This window comes from Psittacula echo, assembly GCF_963264785.1.
Source record: "Psittacula echo genome assembly, chromosome: 15".
NCBI classification, from domain to species: Eukaryota; Metazoa; Chordata; class Aves; order Psittaciformes; family Psittacidae; genus Psittacula; species Psittacula echo.
Genome location: NC_137751.1, coordinates 10,855,749 through 10,873,229, shown reverse-complemented (window position 1 = coordinate 10,873,229; position 17,481 = coordinate 10,855,749). Strand labels below are relative to the sequence as shown.

At 37.9% G+C, this 17,481-nt stretch overlaps 1 protein-coding gene across 3 annotated transcripts in view; it reads right to left on the bottom strand.

Annotated features, from left to right (window-relative positions):
* Nucleotides 1–17,481, bottom strand: part of ZZEF1 (zinc finger ZZ-type and EF-hand domain containing 1) — a 59,072-nt gene that overhangs the window by 16,162 nt on the left and 25,429 nt on the right. For all 3 annotated transcript variants that reach the window (XM_080630327.1, XM_080630329.1, XM_080630328.1), the window contains 19 exons: nucleotides 16,762–16,910; nucleotides 16,164–16,404; nucleotides 14,580–14,659; nucleotides 13,271–13,364; nucleotides 12,190–12,706; nucleotides 11,385–11,549; nucleotides 10,063–10,182; nucleotides 9,062–9,223; nucleotides 8,270–8,399; nucleotides 7,880–8,018; nucleotides 7,529–7,694; nucleotides 6,787–7,049; nucleotides 5,789–5,961; nucleotides 5,066–5,213; nucleotides 4,389–4,525; nucleotides 3,696–3,973; nucleotides 2,458–2,632; nucleotides 1,791–1,923; nucleotides 49–245 (listed from right to left, as the gene is read on the bottom strand). In XM_080630327.1, coding sequence (XP_080486453.1) covers nucleotides 49–245; nucleotides 1,791–1,923; nucleotides 2,458–2,632; nucleotides 3,696–3,973; nucleotides 4,389–4,525; nucleotides 5,066–5,213; nucleotides 5,789–5,961; nucleotides 6,787–7,049; nucleotides 7,529–7,694; nucleotides 7,880–8,018; nucleotides 8,270–8,399; nucleotides 9,062–9,223; nucleotides 10,063–10,182; nucleotides 11,385–11,549; nucleotides 12,190–12,706; nucleotides 13,271–13,364; nucleotides 14,580–14,659; nucleotides 16,164–16,404; nucleotides 16,762–16,910 — 3,467 coding nt within the window. The remainder of the gene's footprint in view (nucleotides 1–48; nucleotides 246–1,790; nucleotides 1,924–2,457; nucleotides 2,633–3,695; nucleotides 3,974–4,388; nucleotides 4,526–5,065; nucleotides 5,214–5,788; nucleotides 5,962–6,786; nucleotides 7,050–7,528; nucleotides 7,695–7,879; nucleotides 8,019–8,269; nucleotides 8,400–9,061; nucleotides 9,224–10,062; nucleotides 10,183–11,384; nucleotides 11,550–12,189; nucleotides 12,707–13,270; nucleotides 13,365–14,579; nucleotides 14,660–16,163; nucleotides 16,405–16,761; nucleotides 16,911–17,481) is intronic.

Below are 17,481 nucleotides of genomic sequence, written 5' to 3'. Positions count from 1 at the left end.
ACAAACTTGTATTTATCTATTTTATTCTATGTGTCAGGCAAAAGATACCTTTAGTGTTCTGTAAAGCCCCTTTAGAGCGAGCGACAAGACCCAAGTTGCTTCCACTGCCTCAGCATAGCTGCTGTCCATGCTGGTTTGCAGAAGGTGCGTAGATATAAGAACAAAGTGCTGGAGGTACTGTCTCAGCTGGGTCTGGGAATCACTGCCCTCTTGTCCACATTTCTGAATTAACTGATAGTCTTTCACTACAAGGGAGAGAAAACACAAGTCACTAGGTTACTCTTAAAATGTGAAATCATCTCTCACCAGTGGATATGAGTAGGCCAAGACATGAACATGATCCATACATGAAGTACATTCTAATGATAGTCTTGCACTAAAATTATCCTAGATTCACTAACAGTCATGAAAACACTTTACTTTTCAGTACAAGTTAAAAGAAAATCCTAGGTAACTTCTGCAACAGCTGATTGCATATATTTGCACATAAATAGCACAGCATACAAAGCAACACAGGTTGTATTTTACAATTAAAATGGGGGAAATTCTGACCTGCAATTGATAACGATGAAATTAATCTTACTAATCTTACTGTTTAGAATGTCAATAGTTACCACCCAATCAACCAAAAGGCTTTTATATTCAAATACTTCTTCAACATCAAGAAGCAGTTTAATCTGTTGATTTTTCCAAATCTCTTTTAAAGAACTTCAGTAGTCAAATCTTAGGACAACCTTTGCTTTAACTTCACAGTGTTAGGTCATATATGCCAAAGTTGCAATCTCTCACTCCTAGAAATCCAACTGATTTGTTATATGTTAAATGTTTACGTGAAATACAGGAAAAGTTCTCCATGGTACAGCAAAAGAGACTCAGGAAGCAGCATCTAGCTTTGTGGTTTTGGTGTTTTCTAGCCAACGCACTGATGTGCCCTAAAATGGATTATTGTTAGTTCCCTAGACACACTTCCTAGAGTATACACTATTTCATGCTGTGTAGCTTTCATTTTTGTTTCAAATTTTAGGAGTACCCAAATTGAAAAGCTCTTTTGAAAAGTTCTTTCAGACAGGAGGAAAGCAGAAAAGATCCCTGACATTTCACAAAGCACATGAGTAAAGAAGTTGGCCTGTCCTTTTTTACAAAGCCAGGAAAAGGCAGCCAACACAGCATCATTTCAGGAGCAACCAAGTGATCATGGGTATGTTTGCATTTGGTCTTACTTTTCATTTGCTAGTTCGCAGCACATCTTGCCCACAGTGGAAGCAGGCACTTCATAAAAATGCAGAGAAATTTTGGAAGAACTAAATGGATTATCCCCAAAACGTTCACACTCTGGGTACCTTTACATAGCAGCACCCAACTACAAAGAGGCAGCATGTAGGTCTTCTACATTTGCAATTGTTTTAAAACATTAAGCATGTGTTTGTAAGGGATAAGACACAAGCAGCAAGCACACCTCACACCTCAAAACAGAAACAACTGCTTAGTAAAAACCTATTTCTGAGATTCATCAAGCAATAAAATGATCTCAACAGTGTGCTAAATCCTTTCTGAATAAAAATACATGTCAAGAGTTTTAAAAAGAAAAGGAGTCTCTGTAATCTTTACTGCAGAAGCTTCACAATTTGGTTGAACCTATGAGCAGAAAACCAGGTGACTTACTAATAATGGAATTCAAACTCTGCAGACCTGCACAAAGTGGCCTAGTTAAAATATGTGTTTGGGTATCCATAAGAAACTGTAAGGAAATACTCTGTGATTCTTTGATAAAAATAAAAATGTCACAGAACCTGTTTTCCTCTTTCGGGTTTTGATGTCTACTACAACTGCCCTGTTCTTCTCAGTGAAATGCTTCAGAATGATCACGTTGTGAGGCTCATTCGCATTATCCATGTACACAGAACGAGTCCCCATACACAGCACCTAAAATTGCAGTAAAAGTTTCAGTTATAATTTGGACTGCTTATTTGTAAATACAGTCAACCTTTTATATTGGTTACATATTGCTTATACGTGGTATTGTATTTTTTAGCTGAACAACCTGCTCACTGCAAGGTATTTGCTGGTTTAGAAAATGGCAATTCACTTCTATAAAAAAAAAGAAATAAATGCCTACAACAACCAGCCTAATATTACATAGGCAATATATCAGAGTCATGATGAGCAAGAGTGAGATCAGGTTGTTTTGCTTGTACAAAAAGTCCTTTTTGATACTCTAATGCACTAGGCTGGCTTTCTCATGGTAGTTCTAATCAGCAAAGAAATGCAAGGCAAAACCAGTTACATCATTCTTCATTAGATAAACATGAATTGTGCACAAGTGGGAAGATGTGAACTCTTGACATACACCACGTTTTGACACTTTATAATAGATGTCCTCAGCTGATGAAATCCATAGTACTTAGAAATAAAAGCTCTAAACAATTTTGTTTCCTCTAGTATCAATAGGCTACTTACCTCAGGAAACCCAACCAGCACCAGTAAAGTGAAGATATTGGTGTGCTTAAGCTGGAAGGGCAGTTGCTTAATGCAGTGGTCAGTGAAAGCAGCTATCACATTATGCCACTGAGCAGAGGAGTTCAAAGATCGAAGAATATCTGCCATGGAGCTTGCCCAGTCCAGACCTACACGACTGGAAAGCAAGAGCAGTCTGTATTAGCAGGGCAGACTACAGACTTACCTGCAACTATTTTTCCTCAAGACAGCATAGAACTGTTAATGTCATAGCTGTAGCTGTCATACCATTACATGTTTTTCCAAGCATTTGAAGCTTTCATGTCAGCTGACATGACTTCTGTTTTGTTTCTTATCACTAGAGCATAAATAGCACTCCGTTTTCTCAAAGGGTTCACAGTCCCAAATCAGGGTGTGCCTGAACACGGTCACCTTTAATTCCCAATTTTAGTTCAGAGTTCAGAAGTTTCTCATTGCACAACAGCAAGTGGTTTATTTCCTATATACATGGACTACCTGCTCTCCCCTCTGTGGGCTACAGAATTAATGGCCTCCTTACCCTGAAGCTAGTCTTTGAGGAAAATGCTTTCCCTCAGCTAATTCTTTGGATATTCTGTCTTTGAATGTCATACACTTTGTACTTGTTTATGAATCTTCCCTGTGAAACAGAGCTACAATGAAAAATAACTGTCAGTTTTAACAGACATGACATTAATCTTAGAATGCATCAGAGCTTTCACAGGACCTTCAAAATAGACCCTCTGCTCTGCCCCTCCTTGCTGTTTCCAGTGCAAGTTTAGGATACAAAAATCTCTCTAAAATACTTACATAAAAGGGCCAGATCCTGAACACAGCATCAGTTACAGTTACCACATGGCGCACCTCTCCTCCTTCCCCAAGTTACACAAGAGGTAAGTAATTCAATGGGAAAGAATGTCATTAAACAACTATATAAGACTGAATTTTGGTTTTCCTTGAAGTTTCCAAACATTACTTCTTCCACCGTAACATGCTATGTAGGCAAGCATAGGAAAGTAAGCCACTATTCAACAAATCTCCTTCTTTTGGAAGGAAATTAAAAGGGTCTCACTGCACCAAGGCCTGCAGATGCTAAGCCCTTTCCATGATCAGAGTACAGGCTTAATTGACTTTCTATTAAAAGCTTCTATGCATGAGGCACACATGAAAGCAAATTAGCATTAGTCATCAGAGAGCAACTAATAGGTTTAAAGTAAAAGCACCTGTCTAAACACACAGCTCCCAGACTGAACAGAAGATGAGTTGTCTTCCAGCCTTCTGGTACTGCAGCCCCATCTCCCGCAGCAAACAAATTATGTTTGGCTGAAAGGACTTTAGCCACTGCAGCATCCACTTCTGCAGGCTTAAGTCTCAAGATCAACTGGCCCAGAAGTCCCAGTGTTAGATGATATGTTTCATTTAGGTGGCCAGCGTTTGAGATTACAACCTGAAACATCAGTGGAAGTATCTGTTCCAGGTTAATCAAAGACATTGTGGAGCCCTACACAAAAAGAAAAACATCATTAAGGCAGGTAGAGAAAACAAGGTTTTTAGTGGAAGTCATAGCACACGCAAACGTTTCTGTTCTAATGCTCTTTCAAATGGGACAAAAGGTATGAGAAACTAGGTTCCTACTTCAGTTGTTGACCTGTTGAAAGTTGACCTGACATGTAAACTTGATGATTTAAACTTTGCTGCTGTTGAACAGTTAAGATAGACTGCTTTACAGTCAAAATTCCCTACCCTCTCCCTCCACCCAGGAACAAGCCCTTACACCCCTTAGTAATGTGAAGTGTCTTAAGACATTCTGATTTGCATTTTATAACATGTAAACAAGAGCCCACCTCCTACATTTAATTTGCTATGAATTTTATTCATGTTATTTGTGCCACAGATTGAATGTAGAAAGAACTAACTGATTTGAAAGGTGGTAACATAGCCGCCAGCAATCCTAGAATCCTCTTCTGAGAGCATTCAGCAAAAACTTGTTCCTGGCTAGGTATTAAAACCTTCTCTGCTTGCTTCTGGGCTGAATCCTCTACGAGGCTGTCATCTGCATTTTAGATTAAAACAAAAGAATCCAAAATGACATTAAAACATTTTTAAAAAGTGATAGCTTAATTTTAACAGTTTAAGGATTAAAAAAAACCCCTTTAAAATATTAGAATTTGATAAGCAAATCTTTTATGAAAATGTGTAAAAGATAGGTAAAGAGGTTTACATTGTTTATTAAAAACATATAAAGGACAGTACTACAGATAGTAGTTACTCTTACAATACTAGTCTTTAATGGAACAAAATACTCGATTTCTAGTTTCAGTAGGAATACACAAGTATTGTGTTTGACCAACAGGAACTATTCTCTGTATGTGAATATGAATCAGTGGAATTCTACTCTGATTTCTAGAATCCTCTAAACCCACTATAAGGTTGTTCCAAGCAGTATGCTTGGCAAGTTTTACAAAGCAGACAGCTCTCTTGCATTAAAGACATTTGCAAATACACAAAACCAGGTTAGGAATAAAAATACAGCTGTCTGCTTTGCGGATGAATGGATATTTCTGTGACAGGGAAAATGAGAAATAACATTTACCTGTTGGAGAAACATTATCCTCCGCAGAAAAGTCTGACTCTTGTCTCAAACCAGCTTTATTTGCAAAGACAGCTTTGCTTTCACTTCCTTGTTTTCCTACTTTATCTTCTGCAGGAGACTGGATTTCATTACATGTATCTCCTTTCCCCTAAAAATAAAACAAAAGCACTAAAAGATTAAAACAAAATTTAATACCTCCAGAAACAACCATGGACAGAAGCTGCCAGACGTCTGCATTTGACAAATGTTTTTCCTCATATATCAAAACCTGTTATTGGTTCACAATTGCTTGATGTATACATGTCTTAGATTGCATACAGTAAAAATACATTTCTATATTTTGCTTGTATCTCTGTGCATAAAATTAGTATGCTAATACTTTTATATCCAGTATAAAACTGTAGAAAAGTCTATCTCCTACTTATACAGTGCTAACAACAAGGGGAAACAACGACCCTTTCAGAATGATCTTTGCCCTCTCCTGCTGATGCTTTTGTGAATCAGTTACCAATAAGAATATAAGGTGACACCTGTGCCGTTGATTAGCTGGATCTAATAAAAAACATGAGCCAACCAAGAACTGCCCCCGGCCCCTGACTGTTACCTACAAATAAAGCCGTCATTATCCATAATTTCAGTTACATATCCAGAATAGGATGTTTAAGCTTCTGCAGATCATACACCTCACTGATATCAAGGGTTCTGGAAATAACAGGTACTTACATTGCAATGTATAGAAGAGCCTGTTGTTGGTTTCTCATCTCTTCTTTTCATTGCTTTATCACCAGTATGACTTTTTGGAGCCCCATCTGTGGGAGGACTGACTGAAACAGTGTCATTCTCTGAGAAGGATTCACCTTCTGGTAACATGCAGAGGAGAGCTGAATTTTTCAGACCTGAAAGCAAGAAAGTTATAAAAGCTATTTAGCTGTTGAGAGGCAAAATAGGCAAAAGCAGAACTAAAATGAACTGCAAACTTCCCAACAGTGTAAATTATGAAAGGTAAATTCTATTTGTCTCAGCTCTTAATCTTCTGACCACTTAAATATTTGTACAATAAAATTGTATGTTAAAGACAAACAGATCAAATAATGAGCACACACAAGTATTTGGTGGTGGAATTTCAGCTGTATTAAAGCTGCTCAAAAAAACCCCAAACCTACCAGTAACCACTGGAACTTAAGTCTAGAATTTGATATATTCAACATAGGTTTTTACTGTATCACCCTATGTTCTGTGGTAGGTCTTAGTTCACAGAAATCCCTGTTTCCAGACAAACAGACATCATCCCCAGGCACTTCTCTCATACCACAAATAAGGTTAAAAAATTCTAGCCAAAACCCAAAAAAATTAAACAAAACATTTTCCACCAAGTGATTTGCTTTCCTTCCAGTCCTTCAGTTGTCAGTAGCGTTAGTAACAGAACATGAAGCTGTATGGATTGATCCCTTTACAACATCTAAGATGGAAAAAACAACAACCCAAGAGTTGCCAAGTTGTCTTCAATATTTATGGAAACATAAAAGTAATTTTCTCAAGCACCCTATTTTCCATGCTCCAATGACCCTGAACGACACTTGTTCTACATTTGCTTTCTACATAAACAGTTATTCTCAGTGAAGTACACAGTAGCTTCCCCTTTCCTTTGGAAACTTCAAAGTGAGTAATCACTTTTCTGACACTTACTAGAAACTATTGTTTCAGTGAAGGAGCTGACTCACCTTTTCCATGCTGTGCTTTCATCAAGCAGTCTCCAATGAGCTGTATGCACTGATGTTGCACAACTCTGGCATGACTGAGGACCTGTGGATCTAGTTTCTCTCCTTCTACTTCCCCTCCATTTGCCAGATCTGCACTGTAGAGGGTCAAAGCTGCAAACAACAGCCAGGAATAATTGTGGATATATGGCTGGATGAGCCTCTGTCGGTCACTGATTCGAATTGTCACCATGGGATACACTGTGATGCTGTGAGTGGGCAGGTGACTGAAAGAAGAAGGTACATAATGTTGAAACTCAGTCGCTTTCTTGTTAATCCATGTAGTTAATAAAACACAACACCTTTACAGGAAAGTATGAAAAACCCAAATATTCCAGAAATTCCGACTGTAGACCTGTTTTTCTAAGATCTTTGGTGTCAAGCACTGAAACCTATGCTGCCTAATCACAGCAGCATTCATTTCTTCTATCATTCAAGCTTGAAAACTCTCCTTCTGCAGCTTTCACATTTGTGGCTAGAAAACAACTGCTACTGAGCTCTTCAGAGGCTGGGGCAGGTATCCAAACTGCAGAAATCTTTGCTGAACTCATCCTGTATTTGCTATGTTTGGCCAAAGGACACCAAGTAGGTGCTCTGATGTCAGACACAACCTTGTAGAAAGCAACATGAGAATGCCCAATTGTACTTAGCTGCTAATTACTGCTTTTCTGCCAAGTGAGGGAAACAGAATAATGTATTTAAATACCTGTCAGAGTATTTCTTTGCAGAATAGCATCCATAGCAAAGGTCAAAGTCATCACACACATTGCAGTTCATCCTCCGACCTATGATAACTCCTTGACAGTGATCGCAGGCATACTCCATGTTAACCATTTCATGGTCATCCTCATGTCCTTCCGGTTTAACTCCACCTGTAAAGAAGCGTTTTAAGATTTCCCTGTAAATCCTTTTTCACAAAGGATCTTTCTTTACTGCAAGTTCATATTTCTTAACATTTCTAAAGCATCCAGCAGAAGTCTTTCACTTCATGTAGAATTTAGAAGACATTCTTTTGCCTTTGAGGAGGGGGTTTTGAGGGTTTTTTAATGATTCTTACCAAGAAAACAAGTTTTACAAAGATCCATGTCATTGCACTGCAGACAGCGGTAGCGATGCCATGGTGCAATTTCATCACAGCCATCACAGGATATGTCCACATTTAACAGGTCACAGTAACGAGCTACAAACATGTGCATCTAGAGCAATGAATGGACACAGTTTGAGTATTATTTTCTGACTTTGAGAAAGCTCTTTCTAGACAGAAAGCAGAACACTTCCCCTGCCAAGAAAGGATGGGGATCTTCTCATCATATTAGACTTTTGAAGGCCTAAAGGGAGTTGGGATCCAAATAATGAAAAAAACCGATTTAAGCCAGATTCCTTTCTCTCCTTTAGGCTTTTATAAGTCTATCTAGCCCTTCTCCAAATAAACAAATCATAAAGTCACCTTTCTCTGCTTCTCTGGGTCAGCTTGAGCTATCTTTTCATACCAGGTCTCAAACATCACATCCTGACATTCATCCATCCACTCACAGTTTTGCTTGTAGTCTGCAATTTCATCTTCTTCACTCCACTGACTGAAAGAAAAGCAAGCTCAAAATTCAGTTTGAATGCAATCAGGCTTCTCTCTAATGTAACTTGGGATACTCAGGGTTTTTTTTTTAAAGAACAGAGTGCCATAATATGCTAATGAAAACAGAATGGTGAGAATTCCAGTTCACTTGGTTTATAAATGACCGTATGACACCTGCTTCTTGCCTATGTGACAAGTTCTTGAATACATATGGAGAACCATAATGCAAAATCAGAAAAATCTACACTTCCAAAACTGCTTTTGGTAATGTTTGCAGATCAGATGCGACACTGAAAAAGCTTTTGGGCCTTCACATTCCTCACATGTAAGAAGTACAACTACTATAAAATCGCAACGTGCAGGTTAAAAATGTCTGAAGTTTATCAGGACATGAAACAGCATTATCCACCTCATGCTACACTGCTAACAAGAGAAGTGTTCCAGCAGTAGTCAGGTTAAAGATACAATTTTAGTATTTTTTGCACTAGCAATGCTGAAAAAGAAATTCAAATACTTCAGTTTAGCCCTTGGATCCTGCCCAGAACTACACCATACTTGTTAGTAGCACTTTTACTGCTTGTTCCAGCACAAAGTTCAGCAGCCTTTCATGGTAAAAACAGTATCAATAGTTAGCACCATGTGAAAGCTGCATTCTTCCTGACTCACCAAATGATGCTGTCATGAATACTTATGTTTTCTTGTGATGCAGTCATAAGCAGCTGTGGTAACTGAATCTCAACAAAGAAGGAAAGATCACTTGGTTCCCAACTCATATCCAAAAGGTGAAGGAGAGTTGTCTGCACACATGATAAGGCAGGAAGCAATGATCTAAATAAAAATACAAGACAATAGAACATGAGAGCTCTAACCTAAAGTTGAAATAGCGTGTTTGGGAAGTAAGGGCAGACAGTCACCGTACACTGATTTCCAGGCTTCACTCTGCATTAAATTAACTGCATGGCAGAAACTCAGGTTTATTAATGCAAGACAATTTAGCAAGAAGCACTGCCAATGTAATTTGAAATAAGGACAGTATCCTTTACAGATTCAGCTGAGAAAGAGCTTATGCTATTGCCCAAGCATTAGCAAGAGGGCTTGTTTCTTCTCTGCAGTATGTTTTCTTGGTATATGCAGGAACTTGTTCTCTTTGAAACCTTTGCCATGCTCACTTGAAACTCAAAGGATTTGGGAGCTATTGGCAGAGAGACTGACACTGTAGTCACAGAATTCTCATTTCTCTAGGACACTTCGCTATTAATCCCCAAAATTCTAACCAGAATGTTTTCAAAACATGAGCTTTAACATTAAAGCATGGTTGCAGAATTGCTGTATTTATTGTGGCATTACTCTTGCCCACGTATTCCACGATAAATTTGCTATTTCTAGTATTTTAATACTGAGCTTCAGAAACACGTTGCAGAATTAGAAATACAAAATGTTTTAAGTCAAGGTTTTAGCATTGATTTATTTATTGTGCTTTCCCACACACTAGTAATAAAAAGCTAACTTGGCATTTCTGATCACAAGATCAAGGCTCCTTCTTTGGTTCTGTAAGTAAGGCAAAGTACAGACAAAATTGAGGCACTGAACAATAACAAATGAGAAGGGAAGAGATGAGAATAAACAGAAAAAAAATTCATGTAAGTAATGCAAACAATGTACTGTACCTGTCATTAATAGTACTAAATCCCTTCACAGAATTTACCAGGAACAAAACAAGCTGGTAGTAGGACTCTCGAATCTCTTTGTGTAGCTCAGCACCACATCCTTCCAAGTTTCCAAAGTAGCTAGAAATTGAAGAGTCAGTTTAGCAGTCTAGATTTTGCTGTTACATTTTTAGGTAGCATGCTTTGTGCAAGCATTACAAACAGGCAATCTTTTAAACACAGTGGGAAGGATATTAGTTTGGTTTACAATGCATTCTATCGCTTTCAAAGAAAATAAAAGAATCCTGTAACAGGAATCAAGTCAAGAAACAAAACAGGCAGAGAATATGCTGGTGGCACTAATGATAGAATATTCCTTCAAATTAAAAAAGGTGCTTTACAAAAACCTAATCCAGATCTTAAAAGAAATCAGTGCACTGCAAGATGACCATAAAAAGCTCTCGACAAGTGAGACGCCAGCTGACAGGGTTCTGACAGCACTGTCCACGCACACAATAGAAATCAGATCCAATTCATGAACAGCTCCTGCTTTGAGACAATGCTTTCTAGTTGAAAAAACTTCCAAATTATCTTTCCTTACTTAAAAACCAAACCAAAACAACCAACTGCACCTCCTTTTTCTGCATGTACATGCGCGTCCTGTAACTGGTACACAGCTAACAGCATTGCAGACCTTGGTTTGCAGGTCCATCACCTCAGCCTCTGGCACACAAGTGAAATACACCACCCCACAATAACATTTCTCTTGTACAGGTATCACATCTAAAGTTATGAAAACTCATGAATAATCAAATGCTTGACAATATAAAACATCTGCCATTGTTAGACTCTAGTTCTTCTACCAGATAGGCATTATCTTGATTTACAAACTAAGCTCACAAAAAAATATGAAGATGCAATGCTATGCAAGTAATTGTAAGTTAAAAGGGTTCAATCACTACAGCTTTACTGGACAAGAAAGAAACCAATCTGAAAACAGACAGGAACTTAAACTAAAGCAATAACTGAAGACTCTACAATCTGAGTCTGGTGTGAACTGACTGGAACTTAAAGGTGCTTCTAGGTATGTGCATTGTGATTCAACCACATGATACCTACGAACATAGACAGCTGTAAAACTAAGTCCTACTTGAAAATTATATTTAAGTGAAGCATTCAAAATAAGCATAGTAGACTAAAAACTAATCATTAGGTTATACTGTTATTATCCATATGGATTAAAAAGCAGTCACTTTCTATGGTTTTCAATATACATGACTAGGAGAACACAAACACTAAAACATTAAATCATATGGCTGAGACTTGACTAAATATTTACTTACTTTGTAAAATCTTTCTGACAGGCTAGAAGTTCTAAGAGAAAAAGTACACACGGTGGATGAAAACAGTGTGGCTGCCCAAGGGAGTCTAGGCACTGGCGGATTGTCTTGAGCACTTCCATAATATTCTGCCCTTGGGATTTCCTCAAAGCAAGAACCTTTAAAACACTAAGAAAAGCAAAAAACATCCATGAGGACTTCAAAACATTGTGTTTAAATTAACCCAAATAACTCACAATTCAAGAAGTGCTTGACTAATTAAACAAGAGACTGATACCTAAATATTCAGTTGTATTGCAGTAGTGGTATATTACAGTTGGAGTGATAAAGCTTCAAACAGAACCCAATGCTTCCTGCACCAGTCCAAGTTTTAGAGCCTAAACCAAACAAGCTGAGAATTGGAAATCTTTTTGATTTACATTTTCAGAATACCAGCTAATTTAATGAGAGGTGCAACTATTCTGTATTTGGTACTGAGGACTGTGAGCACTGATGTACCATGTCTTTGGTGTTTGTAGACAAAAAGCAGAATGCCACTGTAAACAGCTCTCAGGAAGCAAGACAATAGATTGCCAAGTAATTATTTTTTCCACCTTGAAGTTCTACATGGCAGAAGTGAATCCAAGGAAGCACTACCCTCTATGAGCCCCTACGTGGTTCTGAGTAACTGAGCATAAATACATAATGTATTCATGTAAAAAATACTTTACAATGCTATCTTGCAGCGAAAGTGTATCTTATTCCACCTGAAGAGGTGTGAAGACAGATTCCTGCATTTTATAATTGGCAACATTTTCAATTTGCTTACCTTTCATGGGAGAGGGATTGATCCTTAATAAAGTCTAATATGTTTTTCAATATGGGGTATTTCGCCTTCACAGTAGGCACAGGTCTTGGCTCTTCCATTGATCGGAAAGACAGCAGCCTTAGCCTTCCACGGCTGAACTGAGACTTTCGTGTAGGAGTGGAAGGAGGTGATGATGTATCTTCTTGCTGTGAAACTGTACTTTCAACAGGCTTACTATGAATTGCAGATGCTGCTTCTGTTTGGAGAGAGTCTGAAAGTTGTTCCATCTTTGTATCAGATAGTGTCGTTTGGCTCCCCTCTTTTGAAACAGCAGGAGTTACTCCATTGGATGACAATGAATGTGCTGCCTGGAAGTCCATGTCCACAAAAGAACCTTTTCTTTGGCATTTATCACCAACATAATGTTGGATATCATCAATGTCTTGGGCTTCCAAACTGTCTGAAGCAGAATCTTTCGTCTTTGCTCTCACAGGCAAAAAATTCAGTAATAAAAGGCTCTTCTGCATACAAAGTTTTGCTGCAGCATAAAAATTGGAAGAGTTACAACCATGACAACAAAATGCCAAACCTGATATCTTCTGCTTAGGAAGAAAGTGATTTATTGGATTCTTTCTGAGCCAAGACAGCCAGAAAACACTGGTTTCCTTGTTATATTGATCATGACACTATCAGCTACTTAAATTTTAGACTTCCAAATGCTCAATTTGAATAATCACACTGAACTATACAAAGTACACAGTAGTGAGAACACATCTTATTCTGATAACAGCCAGCTGCTATTCTAACATCAGTTAATTATAGTAATGAGTATCTACACAAATAGATGAATGTAAGTTCAGAACCAAGTGACCCCAGTCAGAGGTTACTCTCTGTAGAATTTTCTCATGTACCATTTTCTGCAAAGAACAGCAGAACCCAATCCCAGATAAACCAGTTTACATTATATGAACTATCGCTTAAGGTATTAAAAAGTAGCCCCAGTTGCTAATGTACCTTTTACACCAAAAATAATGTTGAAGACTCCCAAGGCAATGATTTACTCTACCTAGAATGATTATACATTTGGAAAAGCAACACTTACCAAGAGTCTCTGGGTTCACCTCACTTGCTTCTGTGCTCTGCTTCTCATCAAAATCATTTCCCCTACTCATCAGGGATTTCTGCTTCATTTCCAACTGCAGACAGGATGTTAAAACAGTTAAAATATGTCGCCCCTGTATATCTATACAGCAAGGCAGTATGAAAACTGCATCACATTAAAAGAAGTTAATCTCAAGAACAGATGACAGTATTTACTACTACCTACTGCAGAACTAAAAACACATTAGTCTAAAAAGAGCAGTACCTAAACTACCAGGGCAAATAACACAGCCTCATACCAAGATGCTCAAGGTTTGTAGGCCGAGACCCTTTCTCATCTTGTGACTGGATGTGCATCAGCCCTCCAAGAGAAAAAAAAAAGGCTTCCCCTTTAACCCCACCACTCAGGAAAAGATATACACTTAGTCATAAGATTCTCCAAAAGCATTGTGTCATGTAACTAGTGAGTGTTGTCAGACGCAAACATCACCTGTCATGCAACAGGTATGATGCAGTTACTCAACATGAACCTGCACTCATTGCATCTCTAGTGTATCAAGCTGCCAGGAATTCTTGCAGGCAGGAAAAAGGAGATCACAAGATACTAGAGCAGTTAATTTGACTGGCCCACATCTGAAGGGCTCACAAGAGTAGCAGAAAAACAGGCCATAAACTGAATTAGCTGCTCTTGAGAACCACACAGTTATTAACATTTAGAATCTCCTGCAAACTAGTGAAACCTAAATGAATTCTGGCTCTCCACAGCTGCAGCGGATGACACAGACACCTCTCACCAGGTTGTGAGAGCTGATCACACCACCTCTTGACATAAGGCTTATGTTTCAAGGAAAATTACATGCAGAAAATATACTCTGAACTGAAGCCAGTTACTTGCTTGTCAAAGAAGCAATTATTTCCTTTTCTGTTAGCACTGCATTACTGGGAGAATTATGCTCGAGACAGATTTCTTTCGATGCCACACCTCAAACAAACTCCAACTGCTAGTAAGAATCTTCCTAATTAACAACACACATTCTAGATGAAAAAGAACTCAAGTTTAACTGGTTTTGAGCCAAACTCAGTCCTAAATACACATGATGACACATCTGGGACTGACAGAAGGAGGGAAGTGTAAGAAGGCATTTAAATGTTTAAGTTCACAGTTCAGAAGTGAATATATATTCTTTCTGAGTGAAAACAGCTGACCCAGAATCACTGAAGGAAAACATGGTCCCACCCTACTCCTTAATACTGCATTGTAAAACATTAAGGTAAATAACATCAAAAGATATCCTCCTGAGTGATCTTACCATCCATATTCTAATTGAATCAGCCAGGGAATACACTTGTGCAAACTCATAGCTCAAAGGCACCTTGCCTCCACTGTTGACTGGAAATGAGAGAAAGAAGAGTCCTGTTTATGTACAGCTCCATTTTTACACAACCTGACTACTTAATTAAAATTACACTAGAGCCTTTCCTTTGTCTCTTAGTCAATACTTGGAGTTATGCCTGTAAGAAAAATAAGGAATAAAACCTGACAACTTTCATATGCCTTAAATACGTAAACTGCACCTTGACAGAGTTATTTGCAAAGTTAAATTATGAACATCTTTCTCTTCTCTTCCCAAAATTGATGCCTACAGTCATGGATAATATAAACCTCTTCCTATACACACAAATATTACTAACGTAAAGTCATCTCAGTATAATCAAGAAATGTTAGTATTAACTTAAAACTCTATAGATGCATTTAGTTACCAGGCTTTTTTGTCTATTTTATGCTATGAATTTCTAGAAAGATGAATTCATAAAAATTAAAGACCTGACAAAACAGTTTCCATCAAAAGTGGCCTTACAATGACTATGCAGAAAAAGACATTCCTATTTAGTGTCTTTCCTCTCCTATTTCCCCCTTCTTTCCAGCATCGCTTGTACATAATTCATATGGCATAGGTGAACATGGGCCCTGAACTCAGCCTGGCCCAGCAAGACTGACAGATAAAGCTATTAACATAATAGTAGGCTGAATGTCTTTTCCATTCACTAATATTTTCCTGAGCTATCAGAGTTTTCAGTCTTACTCAGAAATTAGATCAATTGTCAGACACACACAAAATGACTAAAGGCAATAACCACTTTAGTCATCAAGTCAGTCTTTGTGTCAATCATTTTCACCCATAATTTTATAGCTCAACAAGTAAGCTGTTTAGCTTCAAAGTTGTGACAGAAAGTGAAAGCCTAAAATGAAACCTTTCAAAACCAAGTACCACCTTATTATCCAACACTTCAAACATATCAATAAGCTTAATGGAAGGGTGCTGTAAGTTAAACAGTCGTTCATTTTGCCTACTGAAAAATCTATCAGTTGTAATACAACAGACATCATACATGTATATAAAGACATCTATTTAACATGGAGAATACCAAGGTTAGTTTCCACAGTGTAACATTGTGGGAGGTAATTCACGCCTCCTCCACCTCAAACATTTAGAAACATATACAAGTTGGTGATGGCTTTTTAGGAAAGGTACAGTGAGAGTGGAAAATTATATCTAAATCTCTAACCACTGGAAACCACATTGTTCTGAATTAAAACCCCAAAAGAACATCACTACTCTCTTTAGGTATATCCTTATAAGTCTTGGTAATAGCTTATGATGGTTATTAATATTTGGACAGAGCTCTGAAGGTAAAAGCATGTATGAATAAAGACTAAATACTCTAGAGGTAAGGCTTACCTAGTCTACCTAAATGATGAATTTATACTCTGTATCTGTTTAGAAATTGTCACACTAAACTGATTTTTCAGAATCTACAAATTGAGCTATAAGATAAACTTTTACAAACTTTAAGTCCTCATTATTAAGATAGTCTAATAATATTAGAGTTACCATATTTTTGAAGCTTCTCATATAAATCTGGAGTGAGATACACCAAAGCAGCAAATGTTGAGTTCACAGCTTGATCAACAGTAGAACCAGCAACTATATCTGTCTTTGGGGTCTGTTTTTTACATGCCTGTGTAAATCCTTTGAAAAGTTCAGATTTTTGCCCACTGAAGTCCTGGGCAGGATCTGATTTTGCAAAGTCGATAAGAAAGTTACGGCAGTCATCTTGGTGAGAGCTCCCAGCCTGGAAAGAATGATAGAAAACATTTACTTTAATAACACCTGAGAACTGTTGCAGCCCATTTCTACAGTTAGATCACCTTGCAGTGTATCTACTGCAGTTGAGCAACCTGATCTAACAAAAAATGTCCCCACCCAAGGCACAGGTGGTGAATTAGATGATCTTTGAATCCCAACCATGCTGTGAAAATGGCAACTAATAAAGGGCACAGAACAACAGTTTCTTTCCTCCTTGATACTGGAATTAAACAGCACAAGTGACGACAACTTCAGCAGAAGAACACAGCAACTAAGTCTGAATGAAGCTGTGTGATACACAGGAATTTCACGCTAGTGAAACAAAAGCAGTGGTGCAGAGTACCTCTTTTTTATCTTGGTGCAGCCTACTGCTTTGACTGGCTCCCAGGAGTGCCTCAGGACACATCTGATGCCTGAACACAGGTTTCCACAGAGGAGAATTAAGGACTGCTGTTACTTTCAAAGGAGGCAAATCTGCTTCACTACCTAGCTCTGCAAGAAATTCAGAACACACACACACACACACACACCAGTTAAATATTTTTGCTCATTTTTACAGATTGGTGAAAACAATAAATATTAAATATCCAGTAGGGAAAAAAAAAGAGTAATGCAAATCTTCTGAACAAGTAATTTAACTATATTCTCTAACTTCTGTTTCTCTAATGTGATGCAGAAAACTGATGTAGTCCTTCTTTAATGCTATAATGATAGCATCAAATTTTTATCTTGCAGTGACAGGCTGTTACATTATGGAAGAGCTTTAAATTAAACATTTTCATTGTATGTAAAACCACAGAAATTTCCCAATTTGCAAGTGAGTTTAAAAGCTTTTTGTCCTACAAAAGACTTAATAATCTGCTGTACGAGCATTCTCATATTAAGAAAGGAAGAAAATATTCTATGATAAGAACACTTCAATTAGGAGGTGGCTGGTCTCTTCTCCCAAGGAAGAAGTGATGGGACAAGATGAAACTGCCTCAAGCTGCTCCAGGGGAGGTTTAGACTGGATATTAGGAACAATGTCTTCATTGAAAGGGCACTCGGGCATTGGAGCAGGCTG